Source organism: Rutilus rutilus (genome assembly GCF_951802725.1).
Source record: "Rutilus rutilus genome assembly, chromosome: 11".
NCBI classification, from domain to species: domain Eukaryota; kingdom Metazoa; phylum Chordata; class Actinopteri; order Cypriniformes; family Leuciscidae; genus Rutilus; species Rutilus rutilus.
The window spans coordinates 76,415-100,453 of record NC_140216.1 but is presented as its reverse complement, the minus strand read 5'-3'; the positions used below and the strand labels follow the sequence as shown (position 1 = coordinate 100,453).

The 24,039-nt window shown below is 45.0% G+C and overlaps 1 protein-coding gene across 3 annotated transcripts; it reads left to right on the top strand.

The window, feature by feature from the left end:
* Positions 1-94: 94 nt before the first annotated feature.
* kpnb1 (karyopherin (importin) beta 1) lies at positions 95-23,786 on the top strand. Of its 3 annotated transcripts, none has more exons than XM_084424665.1 (22): positions 95-381; positions 1,132-1,190; positions 1,658-1,840; positions 3,300-3,500; positions 4,894-5,046; positions 5,124-5,183; positions 5,339-5,428; positions 7,669-7,779; positions 7,859-7,960; positions 8,815-9,039; positions 9,124-9,315; positions 11,407-11,537; positions 12,580-12,727; positions 15,349-15,420; positions 15,502-15,646; positions 16,073-16,155; positions 16,535-16,642; positions 17,861-18,004; positions 21,102-21,207; positions 21,291-21,405; positions 22,003-22,164; positions 22,617-23,786. In XM_084424665.1, coding segments are annotated over exons 1-22 (2,631 nt in total). In that variant the 5' UTR covers positions 95-341; the 3' UTR covers positions 22,618-23,786. The 3 variants fall into 3 exon arrangements, with proteins under 3 accessions (XP_084280791.1, XP_084280793.1, XP_084280792.1); XM_084424667.1 differs by having other exon boundaries at positions 185-381; positions 7,871-7,960; XM_084424666.1 differs by having other exon boundaries at positions 185-381; positions 22,693-23,786.
* Positions 23,787-24,039: the final 253 nt, after the last annotated feature.

The following is a 24,039-nucleotide window of genomic DNA, read 5'->3' as shown; positions in this document are numbered from 1 at the left end:
TTTGGTTCAGAGAATGAGGTTTAGCAACTGTGGAAAACGAAATGTCTTAGCAATTGTGAAAAACTGTAAGACTAACGATGCTGTTTGTGACACGGACCGCGCGAGCATCGTGATGCTGCGCATGGGCGGAGACTGTGACGTCCGCGCGTGACGTCAGCGCGTGATATCGTTCGCAGGCGGGAGTTCCGCGCGGCCTTTTCCTCGCGACAGCGGCTGATGAAGAAGCGGATACCCGCGAGAACTGCTCGTCCTCGTTATTAGGCGTGGACGCGATTCTGACTTTACACGACCGATTCCTCGTTCCCGTCACTGCAGATCTCGTCGCGTTTGCGCGCGTCAGGATGGAGCTGATCACAATCCTCGAGAAAACCGTGTCTCCAGGTACACGAGCCTCGCCCGCACGCGTCGGATCCACACATGTGTGTGTTTCTCACGCGTGCGATCCTAGATTGAAGGGTTTGTGTGTGTGTTAGCGGGCGGCTAATATAGCGAAGGCCTCTCGACGCTTGTCCTGTTGTGTGAACAGCTGCTGAAACGCATAAAGCTGCACTTTATTTCTAAAGACTGTCGACGAGAACAGCAAACGCGCGCGTCAGCCGTCAAAGCCTGCGCGCGTCGCGTTTGTAAACGGCGTTTGCCGGCCTGTGCGGCGACGCGAGTCTCTCACGGGCGGAGAATGCGATTATCAGAGTAAATATAATAACTCAAAGCTCTTCCTCATATTCCCGCACATGTGCTGATGTTGCGAGGTTTGTCGCGTGCGCAGGTTAGTCTCGATAAAGTTATTAGCAGGTTAGCATGCTACTCAGGAAGTGGCTAGGTGCTAGCATGGCTAGTTCTCAGTCATTGCTATCTGCTTCAGAAAGTTTCTAAGTTCAAGCTCGGTTTTAGTGTCCGCCATTTCTCTCGCTCGTTAATACATGTAAATTGCAGGAATGTGAGCGAGTGGGTTTTTTGTTGAGTGTGAGGCGGGAATGAAGCCGATCCCAGCATGTGTGTGTGTGCAGTTTTGCTACAGTGATTGAGACGCGTGAGTTTGCGGGTGTTTGGCGGGAGAGGAAAGCTGTGATGCTTCATGCGTGTCATTCGTGATTGATCATGAGTTTCTTCTTGATTGTGGTTGATTTTCAGATCGAAATGAGCTGGAAGCGGCACAGAAGTTTCTGGAGCAGGCGGCCATCGAGAACCTGGTGATGAAGCACAACACACACACACACACACACAGCTCTGATGTCTGTCACACTGAAGACTGCTCTCTCTAAAGTACAGGTTCTGGCAGTGAAAAGCCCGTTTTGGTTCTAAAAGAGCCTTTATTTTAAGAGTGATGTCAGTTTCTGTATAGATGTGCCTCTTTAGGAAACTGCTGTAACTCCAGCTGGATCAGGATGTGTTAGTAGTGACATACAACCAGTAATCATGAAATGACACGAACCTCGCTGTCCTTTACAGTGGCCATCATGAGCACTGAGACTCTGGCAGGTTTATGATCAGCTCAGGTAGAGCCATATCTGAACACAGGGCTAGCATCTTCTGCGCGTTAGCATGCTTCACTGTGTGTGTTAGTCGAGGTGACGGCGAGAGCTCTAGATTGCTCTTGATCATCTGATGTTCCTCCAGTGTGAGGGCTGGTCTAAACCCACGTCTCGGTCTGTTTCAGCCGACGTTCCTGGTGGAGCTGTCGAAGGTGCTGGCCAATCCCGGGAACACACAGGTGGCCCGAGTGGCAGCGGGTCTGCAGGTGAAGAACTCCCTGACCTCGAAGGACCCGGATGTGAAGACCCAGAACCAGCAGAGATGGCTGGCCATCGACTCCAGCGCACGCAGGGAGATCAAGAACTACGTAAGCCCACCTTCCCTCAGTGCGCACATGACCCCGGACACTATAGATCAGGGTCACTGCACCGCTCAGACGTCGCTCACAGCTTTAGCCTTAGGGTTCGGGTCAGGAAATGCAGGTCTAGTGATTGAGCAAATATTCACTGACTGAAGGGATTCATTAAATTGTGTAAAATGAACAGATTTGTGGTATTCGGACTTCTCTAACCCTTATGGCATTCCCTAAAAAATAAACTTTGTACAGGATTATATTGTGTATATAGGGTTAGGGTTATATATATTTTTTTTGTTTCATAATTAATTGTGGCTTACTTTAAAACTTGATAGATGTGTTGGCTCAATGAATCCTCATATTAATGTACAATCAGCATAAAGACAGTATAGTCTGAATAATCAAGGCCAGTGTCATAACCCATACTGAAATACTACTTTTAACTGCTGATTTTATTCTCAAATTATAACTATGCCATTCTTTTTAAATATTTACTGACTTAACAATTTATTAATTGTAATGGAATGTCCAATTTTAATATAATTCATTCAATCCATGATCATAAATGTCACTCTATGCAGCTTTATTTAGTGTGAAACTCTTGTCTCTCTGTGTTTCTAAACTTATTTTACTCCTTAACTCTTTCCCTGCCAGCGTGTTTGAAGCCGCCAGCATGTGATCATTATCACGAAAGTTTCACGTCCCCCAGAATATTGTGCTGTATGAATATCTGAACATGCAGTGTATCAAAAGAAAGAATAGAGCCTCTGCTTTTAAACAAAAAAGTTTTATTCAGCTTCATTCTTGTTTCATCAACATTTTAATGTAAGTTTCATTTAAAAAAGCAACATTTTGAGTAAAGGGTTAAAAAAATAGCTGAGAATCTCATTTGTCGAAGACTACATCCAGATCAGATTCAGGACGATGATCACAGAGTCCATCGACACTCAAAGCTTCAGGCGTTTCCTCTTGATGCTTCCACATTTCATTCTGTAACATTAGGCAGGTTAGATTTAAATGCTGTTTAATATTGATGATCGCATTATTTTACACATGCTTTTGCCTACATGTTATCGCTTGTTTCTGTTTCTTCTGTGTTTTGATCAGGAGATTCTGTTCTCTTTCAGAAGTTGCCTAATAGCGCCCCCTACCGTATAACAGTGGAAAACCGGGAAATTCCATCATGGGCAGCAAAAGGGTTAACTGTCACACTAAATATGTAGCAGAATTAATTATCAGTATTTAAGGATCGTGCCTTTCGATACAACATCAGTATCACAAGCGTCTCTACTTATGTGTGTTAACCCTTCACGTTCAGAGTCCACAGCACTCGCATGAGTCTTTGGGCTTTAGAAGAGCTTGGAATGTTGTTTGTCGGGTCTCCAGGAGGGCTGTCCATCGTTGGGTCAACAGGCAGTCGATTCGTCATTCACCAGCTTTGACTTCTGTGTGTTGGTCTCGTGTGCTGTAGGTGCTGCAGACTCTGGGTACGGAGACCTATCGGCCCAGCTCAGCGTCCCAGTGTGTGGCTGGCATCGCGTGTGCAGAGATCCCAGTGAACCAGTGGCCCGAGCTCATCCCTCAGCTGGTGGCCAATGTGACGGACCCCAGCAGCACTGAGCACATGAAGGAGTCCACGCTCGAGGCCATCGGATACATCTGCCAGGACATCGTGAGTCCTCAGTCATAACCATAATCATAACCATAACTCTGCCAGGACATCGTGAGTCCTCAGCCATAATCATAACCATAACTCTGCCAGGACATCGTGAGTCCTCAGCCATAACCATAATCATAACTCTGCCAGGACATCGTGAGTCCTCAGTCATAACCATAATCATAACCATAACTCTGCCAGGACATCGTGAGTCCTCAGCCATAATCATAACCATAACTCTGCCAGGACATCGTGAGTCCTCAGCCATAACCATAATCATAACCATAACTCTGCCAGGACATCGTGAGTCCTCAGTCATAACCATAATCATAACCATAACTCTGCCAGGACATCGTGAGTCCTCAGTCATAACCATAATCATAACCATAACTCTGCCAGGACATCGTGAGTCCTCAGCCATAATCATAACCATAACTCTGCCAGGACATCGTGAGTCCTCAGTCATAACCATAATCATAACCATAACTCTGCCAGGACATCGTGAGTCCTCAGTCATAACCATAATCATAACCATAACTCTGCCAGGACATCGTGAGTCCTCAGCCATAAACATAATCATAACCATAACTCTGCCAGGACATCGTGAGTCCTCAGTCATAACCATAATCATAACCATAACTCTGCCAGGACATCGTGAGTCCTCAGCCATAATCATAACCATAACTCTGCCAGGACATTGTGAGTCCTCAGTCATAACCATAACCATAATCATAACCATAACTCTGCCAGGACATCGTGAGTCCTCAGCCATAAACATAATCATAACCATAACTCTGCCAGGACATCGTGAGTCCTCAGCCATAACCATAATCATAACCATAACTCTGCCAGGACATCGTGAGTCCTCAGCCATAACCATAATCATAACCATAACTCTGCCAGGACATCGTGAGTCCTCAGCCATAACCCATAATCATAACCATAACTCTGCCAGGACATCGTGAGTCCTCAGTCATAACCATAATCATAACCATAACTCTGCCAGGACATCGTGAGTCCTCAGCCATAACCATAATCATAACCATAACTCTGCCAGGACATCGTGAGTCCTCAGCCATAATCATAACCATAACTCTGCCAGGACATTGTGAGTCCTCAGCCATAACCCATAATCATAACCATAACTCTGCCAGGACATTGTGAGTCCTCAGCCAAAACCATAATCATAACCATAACTCTGCCAGGACATTGTGAGTCCTCAGTCATAACCATAATCATAACCATAACTCTGCCAGGACATCGTGAGTCCTCAGCCATAACCATAATCATAACCATTACTCTGCCAGGACATCGTGAGTCCTCAGCCATAATCATAACCCATAATCATAACCCTGTTACTGCACTGTTTCATGATGCCCATTTAATGTAACCTGGCCAACCCTTTCAGGACCCAGAGCACCTTCAGGACAACGCCAACCAGATCCTGACCGCCATCATCCAGGGCATGAGGAAGGAGGAGCCCAGCAACAACGTCAAGCTGGCCGCCACTAATGCGCTGCTCAACTCACTGGAGTTCACAAAAGCCAACTTTGATAAGGAGGTACTGCCAGTGACGGTGCGGTTAGAAGGCTTGGTGCAGTAACCGGGCATTACATCTCTCGCTTTCTCTTTCTCTAGACTGAGAGACACTTCATCATGCAGGTCGTTTGTGAAGCCACACAGTGTCCGGACACCAGGGTGCGTTCCTCTCGTTTAACATGCAGAACGTGTCCATCTAACTCTGATTAACTCCTTTACAGACATTGAGATTGACAATTAAGTGTCCATGAGTGTGTTTAATGATATAAGATGCTTTGGAAGCTGTACATGTGTCTAATTCTGTGTTTCTGTAGGTGAGAGTGGCTGCGTTACAGAACCTGGTGAAGATCATGTCCTTGTATTATCAGTACATGGAGACGTACATGGGCCCTGCATTGTTTGCTGTAAGTTTGCAGATGAGGATGTTGAATAATACTTGTATTCATGCCCTGATACCTTCAGGTTCATGATGAGACGTACAAGCTTCAAAGATTCTCTTGTGACTGACAGCCTGTGTGAGAATGAAAGATGAGTCAGTCCCAAAACTGTGATTCATTGACATGGAATACTAATGTTTGGGCAGTTATTAGGCCAGCTATTGTAACTAAACCACAGCCGAAAGTGGCGTTGTCTGTTAATTAGAGATGCACCAATTGTCATTTTCTTGGCCGAATCTTTTTTTGTTTTTGTAAGTGATCTGCCAATACATATTTTGATTTTCTTTCTAAGAACTATAGAACAGCATATACAAACTAGAGATGTGACGGTGATAATATTCTCCCACCGGTTAATCGACTTGTGACCTCACCGGTATCATCGTGGGGGGTGTTACAGTGATGTCATCATTCGTATTGAGTTTGATTGACATGCGATCTGACCAATCAAATTCCACCATTTTTGTGCGACAAAGCAGTCAGAAGGGTTATTGATTAACTTCGGTGGATTTGAACTTGGCTTTAACTGAGGCCATCTGTCACACGACACATTAAAGAGCCAAAACAAACGGTAGGCCTATTTTATTTTTGTTTGACTGACCAAATTTGAAAGTTGAGACTTTGTTTCATATTAAATATTACCTGCTCGGTCCTGTCTTTCAGCGCGTTGTCAGTGTCCTCTATTTTAGGTTAAACGTTCAGAATACGATTCCATATAAGGTTATATTTCAGCACTTCGCGAATGGACAGCGACTCTCAACACGAACGCGTTCTCGCGCATTCATGTTAAGTGCATTTTTGGGAAACGCGCGTGGAATTGCGGCGAGCGTTCGTAACCTTGCACATAGAGAGCGCTCTTAAGAGCCTGAGTCTCCGCACTAGCCTAACTGAAAACTATGAAAGCCGTGTGACCGGCCAACCGGTAAAAAATAAATTAAAGAAACTATTCCCTCTGATTTTGTTTCATTAATAAAGTTTGACTAATCGCAGCAGTCTCGCATTCGTTTAGAGCTGGTGTGAATTACACGTATAAAATGAAGTTAATGAACAACCTCGTTCCATCAGGAAACGCCACATGAATTTCACTGCGCTTTATGAAGAGTTTTTCTTTTGCGTGAAGAAGCCGTTCACCAGAGATGTGTTAAAAGATTCATTCATGCGCACGAGATTCATGATTATTAGGCTACCGGTATACTAATCCTCCTGGCGCCGGGTCTGAGTGAGTAGGCCTAATTTACTCTCTTACCTTTGTTCTTTGATTAACATTAATGACACTCCATCTGACACGCGTCACATTTTCTCACAAATCTCTACATTAATTTATGATATTTAAATCATTTACTCTTATGAGGACACTCGACAAAACGGACATTTTGGCATAATTTGTGTGTTATGTTTTGTTCAAGGCTGAAAGAGAACTCGATACTGACGCGCGTCTTTTCCGTGTGCGTGCGTGTAATAGGCAGGACTTACAGCGCGGTCTCTTGTTTTGTCGCGCTTGAATGGTTGAGCGTGATCATACAACGCTAGGCAACTAGTTGCTTTAAAAAAAAAAAGTTGGCGGTGCTGCGTTGGGCAAGTGATGAAACCAGTAACTTCAGTTACACCAGTAACACCGACTATCGTGCCAAGCCTAATACAAACATAATCAACTTTTCCTCAGTGCAAAATTTTATTTAAAAAAGTCTAAAATAAGAACAAACAAATTGCAAACAACAGCACAAATAAATGCAATAGAATAAAGAGAGATATGAAATAAACACTGCTTTGGTGCGTGTGCTTTTGGTGCGAACCTCCCAGAATGCTTTAGATGTCTCGCTAATTAAAACACCTGGCTCAGCTCATCAGCTTGTCAGTGTGTTGGATAGGGAGACGTCTGAAGCGCTGTTATTGAGACCGGTTTGGGTCTGTGTGCACATGACTCTTTCTTAATAGGCCACATCTATTACCAAATCAGACCAGAAGAAAACGGCACAGAAACATGAAACCTTTGTAGGGAATGTTGTAGTTTAAAAACAGGATGACATAAATTGAATGTAGATTTAAAATATTAAGGAACAGTGCTGAAATCATTAGTTAAACTACAATGACACCAGAACTCAAATGACAGGCATTGTGGAGCAGTGAAAGCGTCAGCACTCGTCTCCTCTGCAGAGGATAGTTGAACGCCAGTGATGTTGTCAGTGTCTCACCAGTTTCTCTGTGTTCAGATCACAATAGAGGCCATGAAGAGCGACATTGATGAAGTGGCCTTACAGGGGATTGAGTTTTGGTCCAACGTCTGTGACGAGGAAATGGATCTGGCCATTGAAGCCACTGAGGTGATGCTGGCGTTACATCTGCAATCTGCAAGTCAAACAAATGCTTTAGTTTTTGATGTTTGTTAACGTTTGTTCTCAGGCCTCTGAACAGGGTCGTCCTCCAGAGCACACAAGCAAGTTCTATGCTAAAGGAGCTCTACAGTACCTGGTGCCCATCCTCACGCAGACGCTCACCAAACAGGTAAAGCTGGAGTCATGGCTGGGGCTTTCCCAGGTGTAAGGTGTGTGAGCAGGAACTTCCTGGATGATCACTGGCAGACAGTGGCACACACACTCAATACGCTGAGTCTCATTCACTAACCAACTCAAGTCTTATACTTGGTGTGCTTATAAACTTGTCTTAAATAACTAGATTGCATTTAGTTATTCCATTTAACAGTATGACCATGACTATAACAGTAGCTTATCGGTTTCATGAACAGACTTTTTGTAACTTGTATATACAGTACATGTTTAGTAGTTTGGCCTTTATGCTGCACAATAAACAGATGCTAGGTCAACGGATGTTTCATGTAGTAGTTCTACTTTTATGGTCATGTATGATTTAGTTGTTGAATTAAAGTCCTGGGTATACTTCATTTTCCACGTTTCCCTCCGCCTTTACTAGTATACTCCTTTGGCCAGGAGTGCGGCCACAGACTCGTTCGGCACGTGCGCACTATCTAGTGGACTTTGTTTCCAGAAAATTAGGTTGCACACGTATGCTTACGACCGAAGTATACTTTGGGCTTTAAGCAGTGCCATGTACAGTATTGTTACATTCAGTTCACCTCTGTAAAGCTGGTTTGTCTGTATTCAGCCTCCAGGACCAGAACTATCAGCTTTATAGAATTAGTTGTGCTGTATTATCACTTATATTCCTCATATATCATGTAATGGAGCAGCTCATATACAGAGGACCAGCTCTGGCTTCCACTCATATGCATTGAAAAACCGCTTTGAAATAGAAATGATAGTGTTTGCTGCTATATAGTGTTTGAGTTAATTCTCTGAATTCTATGGGAATGTTACTGAGTCTATCTGTGCTGTTTGAAGGATGAGAATGATGACGATGACGACTGGAACCCGTGCAAGGCCGCTGGCGTGTGTCTGATGCTTTTAGCCACGTGTTGTGAGGACGATGTGGTGCCACACGTGTTGCCCTTCATCAAAGAGCACATCAAGCACCCCGACTGGCGCTACCGGGACGCCTCGGTCATGGCCTTCGGGTCCATTCTGGAGGGTCCCGAACTCAACCAGCTCAAACCACTCGTCATCCAGGTAAGGGTTCACACTCGAGGCTAATGCAGCGGTTGACCTGTGTGACTGGAGGTGTGTGTGTGTGACGCTCTCGTGTGTTGTCAGGCCATGCCCACGCTCATCGAGCTGATGAAGGACCCCAGTGTGGTGGTGCGGGACACGACGGCCTGGACGCTGGGACGCATCTGTGACCTGCTCCCCGAGGCTGCGATTAATGAGGTGTATCTGGCCCCGCTCCTGCAGTGCCTGATCGAGGGCCTCGGGGCCGAACCACGCGTGGCCTCCAACGTCTGCTGGGTAACAACACCTTCATGTTCTGTCACATGACTGCTTTCATGATGACCACTGGCAGTGAGCGCATTTACATGCACAGTCTTGACCACGTACATGTCATCATCTGAATAATCTGGTTATGTAAATGTGTTAGTATCAGTTTTCCTTTATTCTTAACCAATTTCAATTAACCAATCAACACCTCTGGCATGTAAACTCATTAACCAGCATTCTGTAGCTTATTGAAGTGTGCATGTGATGCAGTAGGAAATATATATCGGAAACTGACTCTTTCTTTACCAAAGAGATTATCAAATGTGTTCTGATCTCGTGCAGCCGAAATAGTAGCAGTTCAGTCAAAATACTGCGTGTTTATTAAACATCACATTTCGCATAAATGAAATGTTCGCAGTAGATAAACAAATGGTTGGGTTTTGACATCACACCCGGAAATAACCGGATTAATGGTTTGTAAGTGTGGTTTATTTGCTTTCCTGGGCCGTTGTTTGCCATGTAAACCGGAACATGTTAATTCAATAAGCTGGTTTTGTGAGCTTTCAGTGTGCATGTGAGTGTGCTCATTGTATTGGGGTGTTGGAATAACTGAAGCAGCTTTGCACTGGGGTGAAGGAGTTTCCCAGTGAGTGGCTCAATATTGCTCATCACAATATGCAATATCATCGCCATTTATGTATTTATTGCTGTAAAAGTAAGGGTTACAATGTGGTCAGCAGGGACGAAAACGAGGACACAAGGAACCAATGAAACTAAACGTGTTGAAACGGGAACTAAAGTGAGCAGAATGAGGGTCCACATTACAGATTATAGCAGTTCCGATTCTTAAATGTGCCTGGACGAGAGGCTTAGAGAGACGAGAGGTTAACCCTAACCCTTTCTGCTGATGTCACCAGTATCCGCACTGCTGGTCTCTGCGTGCTCTACACAGGCACAGTGCAGTTACAGTGTTACGCCACTAGGCAGCAACGGACTCTTTAAGTGAGTCATTAAACCGTTCATTCAACTAACACATTCAAAAGCGCTGATTCATTCAAAGATCGATGTAATGAAACAAGTTGTTAAAGCACCACTTTACAAGGCTCAGCTGACTAGCAATGTGTCGTATGAGCAACACTGAAGCTAATGCTTTACTTCATAGAGATCAATGGCATTGATTCACTCTCTCAACCTCTCGCTCACATTCACTGTCTGTTTTGGCTTGTTAAGTGCAAATCCACGGAGCCTCTGTCCAAATCACCATAAACAGTCTTATTAACTTATTTAACTTTCAATACTCATGCAGAACGTGTAAAACAAGAAGGGCATAGCCTTATGAAAGAATGTGAATATCGCGGTTGCTTGTGTTCCTCTGCGGTGGGATTGTCAGTATCGCAGTAGTACAGTATTGTGGTTATCGCGACTGCACTACTTGGCTCTGAATCTAACGCAACTAATGTTTAGACCAAACCTCTGTATTTGCATAAATATTGGTGCAATATAAATGTTGCATTATAAAGTGTGCATGTAGTTGCATATGTAATTACGCTGTTGGCCATGACTCTGTGCGAGCCCTGACCCCCTGAGCCCTAACCCCTGAGCCCTAACCCCTGAGCCCTAACCCCTGAGCCCTAACCCCTGAGCCCTAACCCCTGAGCCCTAACCCCCGAGCCCTAACCCCTGAGCCCTAACCCCTGAGCCCTAACCCCTGAGCCCTGAGCCCTGAACCCCCGAGCCCTGAACCCCCGAGCCCTGAACCCCCGAGCCCTAACCCCTGAGCCCTGACCCCCTGAGCCCTAACCCCCGAGCCCTGAACCCCTGAGCCCTAACCCCTGAGCCCTAACCCCTGAGCCCTAACCCCTGAGCCCTGACCCCCTGAGCCCTAAACCCCTGAGCCCTAACCCCTGAGCCCTGAACCCCTGAGCCCTGAACCCCTGAGCCCTGAACCCCTGAGCGGATATCGCCTCTATAGCACCAATAGTCAGTCTGGTGAGAAATGTGCTAAATTTGTTCAGTCTACCTTTGAATCAAATGCTGTATTTTCTAAAGCGTGTGTATTAGTTGAAGACACCCAGTGTAGAGTGTGATCGGTGTGTTGGAGCTGACTGATGCTGTTTTCAGGCCTTCTCTAGTTTGGCTGAAGCTGCGTATGAAGCCACGGACGCCGCCGAGGACCAGGAGGAGCCCAGCACTTACTGCCTGTCCTCGTCCTTCGAGCTCATCGTGCAGAAGCTGCTGGAGACCACAGACAGGTAAACATCAGCACACACCTGACAGAGGCGGCTCATTCACTTGTGCAACATAAACTTCTTAACTCTTATTTTCTTTCAGTAAAGGGTTAGGGAAAGGAAGCGCATAAGCTCCACCTTCTTGTACCTTGTTTCCTAAATAACACCTGCTGCTGTAGGTCAGGTGATGGTCACTGCTGTGCAGAACGGGTCAGGTCAGGGTCACTGCTGTTAGGGTCAGGGTCACTGTGCAGAACGGGTCATGTTAGGGTCACTGCTGTTAGGGTCAGGGTCACTGTGCAGAACGGGTCAGGTTAGGGTCACTGCTGTTAGGGTCAGGTTAGGGTCAGTGTCACAGCTGTTAGGTTAGGGTCAGGTGATGGTCACTGCTGTCCAGAACGGGTCATGTTAGGGTCACTGCTGTGCAGAACGGGTCAGGTCAGGGTCACTGCTGTGCAGAACGGGTCAGGTTAGGGTCACTGCTGTTAGGGTCAGGTTAGGGTCAGTGTCACAGCTGTTAGGTTAGGGTCAGGTGATGGTCACTGCTGTCCAGAACGGGTCATGTTAGGGTCACTGCTGTTAGGGTCAGGGTCACTGCTGTTAGGTTAGGGTCAGGTGATGGTCACTGCTGTCCAGAACGGGTAAGGGTCGGGTCAGGGTCACAGCTGTTAGGGTCAGGTGATGGTCACTGCTGATGGTCACTGCTGTCCAGAACGGGTAAGGGTCGGGTCAGGGTCACTGCTGTCCAGAACACGTTCAGGACGTTTCAGTGCCATGTGTTCACATCCATCTTTAAATGCCTCCATTTGTGGTTTGAGAGATCTGATCAGCCCATTTCCAGCTGTATTTAGTGATGACCTCTTGTGACCCGATCACCAAAACCGGTGAATAATAATACCTGGTGTAAAAAGGGCCAGTAATGTTATTACTTGGTGTCATGATTTAAGATATTAGATAATATCATATCTACATAAGGAGTAGTCCACCAAAGTGTTGGTGAATATGATCTGAGCTCTTCTGTGGTGATCCTCTTCTCTGAGGCTCGGCGTGTTGTCTCTCTGTGCAGGCCCGATGGGCATCAGAATAACCTGCGCAGTGCAGCGTACGAGGCCCTGATGGAGATCGTAAAGAACAGTGCGAAGGACTGTTACCCAGCGGTGCAGAAGACCACTCTGGTCATCATGGAGCGACTGCAGCAGGTCCTGCAAATGGAGGTGAAGAGCCGCTCGCTGCTCATGGGAATGATGTTGAGTAGGGCTGGGGAATCAGACATCACATGATTCAATTCGGTTTCCTTTCACAAGCTTGCAATCCCATTCAGTTCTGATTCTCCTGACCCTAACCCTGTCAGTGGCTACATTAGTGTTAAAACTGACTGATTTGTATACAGACATTCAAATTACACAAGATATTAAACAAATATATTATATTTAATAAATATAATATTTTATAATAACTTTGAGACAATTGATCCTTCGCTAAGCCCCACCCTCCTTAGTTACGGTTGCTGCGCCTGGCACGTCTATTACAGTATGTATGCACCGGTGTCAGACATTCCCAAGGAGATAATTAGTCATTTTTGGCGAACAGGTGAAATATCTGAGAGAGCAAGACAAAAGGGACTGCAGTATGTGCATTCGAGGGATATATCCACTAGGGATGGGAACGACACGGGATTTGGGAAATCGACTGTCGAGGCCCATGTGTCGACTTTTTGTCGGATTGTCGGCCTTTTTTTTCTTTTTTTTTTTTAAAGAGCAGCAGCAATGCGGAGGGTGGAAAATATTCTACATCGGGGTCCGAAATTAACACCCGCCAAGCGCCAAATGCGGGTAGATTTTCTGTTTGGCGAGTAAATCTCAAAAGGCTATCCGCCACACTGGCGGGTGAATGTTCATAACAAAATATGAAATTTTAAGCGCGCACGCACGAGCAGAGAGAGAGAGAGCGAGTCCCGGCCGCGCGCGCGCGCACTCACCATTCAGAGCGGTCAAGCTTCCCCGTACTTTTTGACAAGCGTCCTTGACAGGGCGGCCAGAGCTTCTTTGCAGCTCAAGTCGGCGGCGGTGTGTGTACGTACCTACAGTTAACGCTCTTTCTGTTGACGGCGCTGAGGAAAAAGCTCCCGCCACTGTAAGAAGCTGTCGCCGCCCATTTGTGTCCTCCTGCGCACCCATCAAAGCCGTGCAGAACGTCTTCAGCACTCGCGGATCGTGCATATTTCCGCTGCTGCTTCTGTTTACACACCATGGTCGTTCTTTTCTCGAGAAAAGGAGTTTTCTCATAGCGTTTGCAACGCAATACTCGTTCCCTTATCTCTCAGGGAACCGAGGTTAAAGTAACCGAGGAAATGTAATAAATTAAAAGCCAAAAAAAAAAAAAATGCAATTTGGAAATCCCACAAGCCCCGCCCCCTCGACATGTCGACACTCTATTTTTTTTGTCGAGTGGAGCATGTGTCGAATGTCGGTCGTTTTGTCGAGAAAAAGTCCCATCCCTAATATCCACCACATAATATGCAACCGATTAGAGAATAATTTCATCAAAATTGAAGCTATAAAGCCTGTAGGTCCCAGCGCAAGCAGCAGGCGCCTCGTACACTGACCATTCAAATGGGAAACACACACACTGAGGAACAGCTATGTGCGTGCACAGCAGGGTGGGTGAAATTTGAAAATCTAATATTTATAAATCCAAACAGCTTATCCATAAGTATTGTGGAATAAACACAAGACATAAGCCTGACCACTTTGCAATGATAACATTCTCCCGCTTATATTTTTAGCACGCCAGGCTACAGCTCACACGTCGTGGGTCACATGCGACTAACGTTACTGTTATGAACTGATTAAGTTTGCACACCAACCTTTTCCTTGGAGATCTCCGGCAAGCCCCCTGGTGTTCCTTCCTTTTACTAACTACCTTTTACTTTTACTAGACCTAACACCGGGAGAGTCGCGATCGGATTGGGGTACTAGTTTAGCCGTCGATTAACAAAATGCTGAAATATATTTTTAAGTAACGTTAAGTTATGTCAGTGAGCCTCCGTCTTGCCTTTTAATCACACTGCTTGATCCACGAGCTGGACAATAACTTTATTCTAGAGCTATAAAGCCAAAACACTTTACTTTTAATGTCCTATTATCTATTAAAGCTGCTTTGGAACAATCTACATTGTTAAAAGCGCTATATAAATGAAGATGACGCCCGGCATTTCTCCCCTTGGGTTTTAGGTTTCGGGAAGGGAACAAAATCCAGCACCCCGTCCAAACTTTTAGGATACCTGGTATCAGATTTGCACAATCCATACGCACAACGCTTCGGCATGTTTCCCTCGCTCGAAAGCTTGCCAGACCTTCCGCGCCTAGTCACGGTTGCTAAGCCACGATTGGCCAGTGGTGGTTTTCGGGCGTGGCTTAGCGAAGGGTCAATTGTTTCTACCCCAAGTTCGTTATTTTTATAAATATGAACAAAACGGTGACTAATTTATTCAAACGAACATTAAATATTGACGAAGAGTTAAAGATGTATGTAATATGGTGCATATATTTACCAAAATGCTTCTGTAGTTATTACTCTAGCTAACTTTCAAGTTTAGGGTCATTGAATGGCTTTTCTGAGGTAAATGTGACGTAAGAAAACAGCACCGACTAAAAGCTTGGTTATTTTCTGAGATTTAATAATCCGTATTTCAACAAAATGAGAATAGATTCAAATATAGTTCAGCGTGTGTGAGATGTTTAGACGCAGCTTGATTTGTTCTGGATATAGCAGCAGTGTATGTGGATGATGCTAGTGTTGAGCTGATGTAATTGAATGCTTGTGTTTTGTCCAGTCTCACATCCAGAGCACGTCAGACAGGATCCAGTTCAATGACTTGCAGTCTCTCCTGTGCGCCACCCTGCAGGTCAGACCTCCGAACACCTGACCGTGAGTGTGTGTGTGTGTCTGATGTGTGTGTGTTCTCAGCTCTCTTGTCCTCCAACAGAACGTGCTGCGGAAGGTTCAGCACCAGGACGCGCTGCAGATCTCAGATGTGGTGATGGCATCTCTGCTGCGCATGTTCCAGAGCACGGCTGGTTCTGGAGGCGTTCAGGAGGACGCGCTCATGGCCGTCAGCACGCTAGTGGAAGGTGAGGCCTGCATGTCCCAGTGCTCGCGTCAGCTATCGGCTCTGGTTACTGCTGGAATTAAAGTGCATTATGCTGGAAACCATCACAAATAGCCACATAGTAAATACCGGCACACGTTCTCTGGCGTTGGTTCCCCCGGTGGTTTTGATCGGGTCTCCAGTGCATTACAGCTGACAATCTTATCCTTTTCTTTTGGCTCTTTCTGTTCGTTTGAGCTGCATAACATTGCTTCTTATTTTGATCATGTTTGTGTGTGACACTTGACCCCTGCAAGAAGGTGATGTAGGATGTGATCAAATAAGTTAAAATTTGACTAAACTCATTTAAGAAGCCTTCAGGACTAAAATAAGTGAAGTTCACACGCTTTAATCAGTGTCTCGTTACCGCTGTGAATGAATTAACTTTCCCCTTTTCCTTCCAATCCAGTTTTGGGCAGTGATTTCTTGAAATACATGGAAGCCTTCAAGCCGTTCCTGGTCATCGGGCTGAAGAATTACGCAGAATATCAGGTAACGCTTGTGCCGAAGCACCAGAGTGTGTTGATGATTGTTCCTCCTGCTGCTTTGAGGATTTGCAGCTCAGGATTTTGAATCATCACAGAGAAAGCGAGTCTATTTCACCCGGCGTGTGCCGACCCTGCGGTCTCGTGGCCACGCTGGATATTGCGGGACTCTACAACTACAGGAGCTTCCACTGAGAGGCTCTTTAGTGGACGATCCACACAACCCAAACAATCTCTATTTTAAAATATAACCTTGAGCTTCATATTTAAAACAAAGTTGTTTACACTGATTTATGGTATGGTAGGGTGTGTTAAAATTGCATGGCCAATGTAAAGTTCTTTGAAGAGTCCCACAGATGCGATGCATTGCTTGTGTGTGTGTGCAGGTGTGTCTGGCTGCGGTGGGGCTGGTGTGTGATCTGTGTCGAGCGCTGATGGCCAATATTCTGCCTCACTGTGATGAAATGATGCAGCTACTGCTGGAAAACCTGGGTGTAAGTAATAGCCATTTCCTTAAAGACACCTTTTGTGTGTGTGTGTGTGTGTGTGTGTGTGTGTGTGTGTGTGCGCATGTGCAACAGAACACTCTGAAATCACGCATCTGTACAATGTGACTGGTATTGCGCTACTACTATAATACTATGTGACACCATATCTTCTGGAAAAGATGCACCTGGTCAAATGCATTGAGAGGGGAAAAGATTGTCACACATTTTACTGCCCTCACAAAATATCCTTAATTTAGTGGAAGTCAGAACTAAAATGGAAAAATATGTATATAGCAAATTATAGCAGCATTCATTATAAACGACCAGTTTCGTTTTAAATTTATTTGACCTTGAACTTCCTGCATGTGAGAAAATATACCAATAAACTTGAGCTTGCGTACTCGTGCACACATTAGTACTGGTTCCGAATGACTGTTTGCATGCTTGGTGTTACAGTATATAAATTGCAACGTTTCAGATAAATAAATTTAAAAAGTGACGTTTACGGTAGAGCAAGGCGGCCGGCGTTTACGGTAGAGCAAGGTGGCCGGAGTTTACCGGCCGGCGTTTACGGTAGAGCAAGGCAGCGGGCGTTTACGGTAGAGCAAGGCGGCCGGCGTTTACCGGCCAGCGTTTACGGTAGAGCAAGGCAGCGGGCGTTTACGGTAGAGCAAGGCGGCCGGCGTTTACGGTAGAGCAAGGCGGCCGGCGTTTACCGGCCAGCGTTTACGGTAGAGCAAGGCGGGCGTTTACAGTAGAGCAAGGCTGGGTTTACGGTAGAGCAAGGCTGGGTTTACGGTAGAGCAAGGCTGGGTTTACGGTAGAGCAAGGCTGGGTTTACGGTAGAGCAAGGCTGGGTTTACGGTAGAGCAAGGCTGGGTTTACGGTAGAGCAAGGCTGGGTTTACGGTAGAGCAAGGCTGGGTTTACGGTAGAGCAAGGCTGGGTTTACGGTAGAGCAAGGCTGGGTTTACGGTAGAGCAAGGCTGGGTTTACGGTAGAGCAAGGCTGGGTTTACGGTAGAGCAAGGCTGGGTTTACGGTAGAGCAAGGCTGGGTTTACGGTAGAGCAAGGCTGGGTTTACGGTAGAGCAAGGCTGGGTTTACAGTAGAGCAAGGCTGGGTTTACAGTAGAGCAAGGCTGGGTTTACAGTAGAGCAAGGCTGGGTTTACAGTAGAGCAAGGCTGGGTTTACAGTAGAGTAATGCTATAACGTGTCTTTGCAGAACGAGAATGTGCACAGGTCTGTGAAACCCCAGATCCTGTCTGTCTTTGGTGATATTGCTCTTGCCATTGGAGGGGAATTCAAGAAGTACCTGGACATTGTGCTGGACACACTGCAGCAGGCCTCGCAGGCACAGGTGGACAAGGTAAAAATACACACACACGCGCGCGCGCGCGCACACGCACTCCCCAAAACACTACCAGTGCGCGCACAGCTCAGTGTTTCTGCCTCTCGGTGTGTGTGTGTAGCTGCAGTCACTCAGGTCGATGGTGACGTCATGCTCAGACACACACTATTAGTGAATAAGAGCCACAGTAAGAGATTCATTGCACAGTGTAGAGTAGGTAACTTCATTGATTAAAACTGGAGTCTTCACAAGAACATTGTTGAACTGAAGAAATGAACAGCTTCAGTGATAATGTCTATGATCTCGCTTTCTCTATATAGTTTATGTTTGACCCGTGCTGGCCAAATGAGTGGGAATGGTTACAGACTAACGAGTGAAATGTCTAGCGATCCCAATGCTCCAAATAGCAATTATACATCTAAACTATTGGGGCTTTTGCACCGGACAGTTCTAGGATTAGCCACCAGGTGGTTCCCCAAGAACTAATGCTTCCCATAGGAATGTTTTCTGGTTGCATTCGCAGCGCCAGTAGGAACTCAGAAGTGACGTAAGCCGCGCTTGTTGTGACTTTTATTTTGACGGCGCTGAGAACGGCAGAGCCTGAGGAAACAGAGCTCGCATTCATTAGTTTACGATCTTTCTAACAGTCCTGTCTAATACGTTATTAGAACTAGGGCTGGGTTTCGATTCAAATTTCAAGATTCGATTCCGATCAATTGGTGGTGGGGGGGCGGGGCGTGGCGGGGGGGCGTGGCGGGGGGGGTCCTTCATTAATAATTCGTTACACAGAACTTTATTATATTAAATATTAATCAAAAATGATTCACACCTTCACAAAATCCAAACATTCAGTGTAAGAGTAAAAAAAATGAGACAACATTATTTATAGTAAGTTTATTTGATTCACAGCTTATTTAGAGTTTTGACTTCGACAACCCAACTGCATTTACGCAAACAGTCTAAACTAAAAGATTGTTTTGCTAATTGTTCTACACAGTCATATACAGTAGATAACCTGAAAATACAGTAAAGGTTAAATCTTGCTAAACACTCTTACTAAAAAATGGGGTAAGCACACTTACATTCTCATTTTAAGAGGTGTTAAATGTGGTTTGATTTGTTTACATTAATGTATTAGGCTAACTAATGAACCACGAGCAATACATTTGTTACTGTATTTATTAATCTTTGTTAGTCTTAGTTGAACAAACAGTGAACAGCTGTATTTTTATTGTTACTTCACACAGTGCATTAGGCTAACTAACGTAATTGATTAATGTTGTAGATGTGCATTAATATTTAATGTTAAGTAATGTAGTTAACTAGAGTTTAATAAATGGAACCTTATTGTAAAGTGTTACTGATTTGTTATACACTGATTCAGAGTTCATCAGTAGTTGATCAGTTGTTTTAACCATTCATTAAATGGAATCGGTTCAAAGGAGTCATTAGTTTGCGAATCGGACGTGTCATTAGCGGACTTGTACGCGTTGTGAGATTATCCCAGCCGGCAGTTAGGACATCACACAAGATTTGTCAACACAGAAAACAATTCATCATTGGATAGGTTTTGTTTTGTTTATTGAAAGTGTTTTTTATGTCAGCTGAATCTTTTCAGAGAAGATAAGGCAACGTATTTTTTTTCTTTTTAGCACAATTCACACCCAGCGGTAATTCAGGGCAAAAATATCCGAATGCTCCACGTGAAACTTTGGTCTTCCGATCTTTTACCATCGTGATTTTGATTAATATGCGCGAGGGAGCGAGAGATCAAGGCAGTTTGAAGACGCGCGCGACCGGGCCTCTCTCTCTGCTCGTTCTTTCAGCAATACGCCCTATCGCGAGCGCAGCAGTTATCATCACTCACCGATCAAATAAGACTTTGGCGAGACAAAAATTCTCTTGTGAGAGAGACGCGTGAGTGACAGAGAGACGGAGGGAGAGCAGGGAAAGGAAATGCAGCTGAATGAATACGCTGCGTGTTTTCAATAGCGTAAAACATTTTTTTTTATAACGAAACGCAATATGTGGCGGCCGGTGTTGATTCTGTGGCGCACCGCCACGAATTAGTCTATGTGTGGGAAACACTGGTGCCAGATCGCAGCTTTGAGCGTTTCTGGAGTTTTCAAAGCAACCGCTTGCTTAACGTTACTGACCGCCATGTTCGTTGTTTTAATGTCCTTCCACCTCGCGCACATGCGATTCAATGATGCGGCAAGTTAAAGTTCACGGGGAAAATGTAGGCCTATTATTAAATCGATCCTCTGAGTTACGGATCGATCTTTAGAAATTAATATGAAAATCGATTCAGAATTGATTTTAAAACAGCCCTAATTAGAACTGGTATACATAGAAAGACAGTATATGAAAAGTTATTAGCGTATGCCGTGTGTTTGTCCAGTGTTGCTGAGCAGAAATACATAATCATGTTTCTCTTGATCCCCTTAAAGTTGCGTTGGCTTTTCTCCTCTGCGTAAAGAAGAGCTCCATCTATCTCTTTTCCATGTTCGTAGAGTTAGTTTTCAATCTTTATTTGTGTGTTTTCTGAGAGGAGTACTTTCCTTTGTCCATGAAAAAGTGCTGCTATTCTCTGTTCTTCCCTGGTGCTTCCCCTCAGCACGAGTTTGGTTTTAGAGCGCAGTATTCCAACTTTGTGAATATTCATCGCGAATCCTCAGTGACATGAGTCTGAACCAATGAAATGTGATTTTGAAACTCATGCTGATGTAAAGACGACGATGTTCCTCGCGCTGACTGACAGAGCCGAAGCGTGTGCACAGACGCCTCAGACGTCAATAGGAATAGATTCTGTCGTACTAACTGTTCCAGGTAACTGTTGTGAAGCTCATTCCAGAAGTGATGGAGTCTGGGCTTCCACATCACTCTCGTGTCCTCATGCACACGTGTAAAACAGCTGGCCATACGGGGTGTATAGTGCATTTAAAAGGGTTGTCGTTTTGCCTCAGAGGACATTAACCCATCCTCCGGGGTCGTTATCAATGCCGGAAATGAAGTTGGCCTTTTCCTGAACTGCTTCCTCTCTTCTCTTCGTTCAAACTGGAAGCTAACCCAGGCTAACTGGGAGATTAACTAGTTGCTGCTTATGTCGTTTCAGACAGACTATGATATGGTGGACTATTTGAATGAGCTGAGAGAAGGCTGTCTGGAAGCTTACACTGGGATCATCCAGGGCTTGAAAGGAGACCAGGAGAATGTACACCGTAAGTTTACCTTTATCCATCTCGTAACTGTGAAGATGAGAGAGATTCATGTATAAACCCTGTGTTTCCCTCAATCTGTGCAGCCGATGTAATGCTGGTACAGCCTCGAGTCGAGTTTATCTTGTCTTTCATCCAACACATTGCTGAGGATGAAGACCGTTCTGACGGGGTCGTGGCCAACGCTGTCGGCCTCATAGGGTAAGAGCTCAGACGGGCCAGTGCTTCAGGCTCTCGCTGGATGTTGTTACTGACCAGTATAACCTTGTGTTCTCACCAAGTGCAGTTTCACACTTCTCAATTCCAGAGAATAAAATAAGAACAGAAGCGCATGACAAGCCAGTGTTTTCCCATTCATCATCTAGACTCTGAGTGGTTCTGCTAGGGCTAACAGTAGTGTTGAGGTCAGCGGTCCTGAGTGTGTCTCACGCTGGCCATGTTGTCGAGCCCTGGACCGGTGACTAAAACAATACTAGGTGTAGTCTGTAAATTGGCCAGTCTTTTCTTCATTATTACAGTCTTCACCCTTTTGGGCTCATTATGGTTCAGAGCTCCAGCAGGAGGATCTTGATTCACCAAGAACACTAGTCTCAGTGGTTGTGCTCTGCGTTTATGGAGAGGTTGTAGTGTAGACTAGACACTGAATTCAGCCTTCTTCTGCTCTCGCGAGTCTTTGGGTTTAGAAGGACACTAGTTTTCTTTTTTGGGTGATTCTTATTAATCCTGTAGCTTGTTTGATTAGCATGTTTCTTCTGTTGCTCTAGCATGCAAGTTGACATTTCTTCCCCCCTCCTAAAGTGACCTGTGTACAACTTTTGGGAAAGACGTGATGAAGCTGGTAGAGGTTCGACCTCAGATCAACGACCTGCTGACTGAAGGCCGGAGGTCCAAGATCACCAAGACCAAGACTTTAGCCACATGGGCCACGAAGGAGCTGCGCAAGCTGAAGAGCCAAGCTTGGTATGTGTCTACTCATCAGACCTGTGTTTCTGCAGGGCTTTATTCGCATGTGCACACATGAAGGCTTCTGGTTTTATGACTGCTGAGCAAGTCTTCAGGCCTGTTCACACCAACATGAATGTTTGGCACGAAACGTCCGTCCGATTATGTTTAGACCAGTGCTGGAAAAACCACCAGATGTGCTGAATGAAAAAGCAGTTTCATTCTCTAACAGAGTGTGGAAGTACAGCAGATGTGTTTGCTCATCAGGCCTGGACTGGTCATAAATATTAGATGCATAGAGAAAAGTGAAGCCCATTCATTTGAGGGAGAAATGTGCCATGTACGTGTTTGTCTTGCATTTGTTTTTCCATAGTTTAAGGTCCTCAAAGTCCCTAGTCTGCCACTTAATGGTCAGTTTTACTCTATTACTGTAGATTTCTTCTCAGCCATTGTGTTCTTGTTGTTTTCAGATTACTGGCTGTGGAAATTCTACCAAGAATAATGGAAATCAAACCCACTGAGGTTTCTTCTGTCTTTTACACATAGAAGTCGAAGCAGAAGTGACGTGTGCGCTGAGATGAGTGTCTGAGAATGTGAGCGAGTGAGAACGAGTGCGAGAGACATCACACCACCTTCAGAGTGCAACTCCAGCAGTTGCCAGCAGAAACTCAGTGGCCCACGACCTTCACCTCTTCTCCGTGTGCAGAACGTGTCTCTGACCCCACAAAAAATTATTAAAAATGATCTACATTCTGTACACACTTGTGTTTGAAAAGCTAGTGCATCATATTAGTACAGACTTGCCAGCTAAAGAAAGGACAGTTTTGTTGATCTGCAGAGTTCATCTTTGAGGTGTTGCGACTGCAGATTGTTCCCCATCACACAATTCATTTGTCAGAAGATGTGAACGAGAAGGAAATGCTGCTGCTGGAGTTTATAATGGCGTGACTGGAGTGTGAGTGTGTGAATGAACGGAGGGGACGCTGTTTCCACATCCCCTCTTACTATTTCAACCAATAATAAATAAACATGATAAATATCTTGTTTGCAAATTCCGTGAGATGCACTTATGTAAACCTAGGAGAGCGGCAGTAGTCGGGGACGGGCAGCACTCGGGTGAACTGGCGCTGAGCTTCGTCATGCTTTTCTGAAAGTCAATTGCTGCAGTATAAATTTTTCCCCTTTTTTTTTTTACTAAATAAAAATAAATGGTTATCTTATTAGTATGGATGGTGCAGAGAGGCAGAGCTTTCATCTGTCCTAGGAAAGGGAAGACTTTCGCCACTCGAGGGGGAAGTTCTAGCGGAGCGCTCCGTGTTCGAAGGGTTCAGGAATTACACACTTCCACATCCTACTTTATTCTCCATTTGTTTTGCAGGAAATTGAGTGCCAAATCCTTGCGGATACCAATGGACTTGAGCTTAATATGTTAACATGTAGAAGATGCAAAATAAACATGTCAACAATGTCACAAATTTATTTGCATTGATATGCTTTGGTTGTAATTTTTTTATTTGTTTCTTGCGGCACTTAATTGGAGTCATTCACCGAGCTTTTAAAAAGAGACAATGGACAGAATTAGACATTTGTATGAGGTTATATTTTTCCATTGATATGAAAATAAAGTTAAATTAAACCTTTCTGTTTGTACTTCTGATAAATGTCCTTGTAATGCAAAGAGTCCTAATTCCCATCAAGGCAGCCCAGTCTTACAGAATCTTCACTGGATCCAATGGCACTGACACCGTTAATGTGTCGAAGAAATGGCCTTCGGATGCCTTCGGGCCTATCCTGCTGATGTCTTTTCCACATGTATGTGGGTCATGTTGATGTTCAACGTTGTTCTGAAATGTGCTTCATTAAGTTTTATAGACTTAACTAATGAGGGTGTAA

What these genes read in the sequence shown, in the direction of transcription:
- kpnb1 (XM_084424665.1), top strand. Translation starts at nt 342, where the DNA reads ATGGAGCTGATCACAATCCTCGAGAAAACCGTGTCTCCAG. An exon ending in TGGCCATTGAAGCCACTGAG is followed by an intron (nt 7,780 to 7,858) that starts GTGATGCTGGCG and finishes GTTTGTTCTCAG; the next exon opens with GCCTCTGAACAGGGTCGTCC. An exon ending in TGGCCTCCAACGTCTGCTGG is followed by an intron (nt 9,316 to 11,406) that starts GTAACAACACCT and finishes TGCTGTTTTCAG; the next exon opens with GCCTTCTCTAGTTTGGCTGA.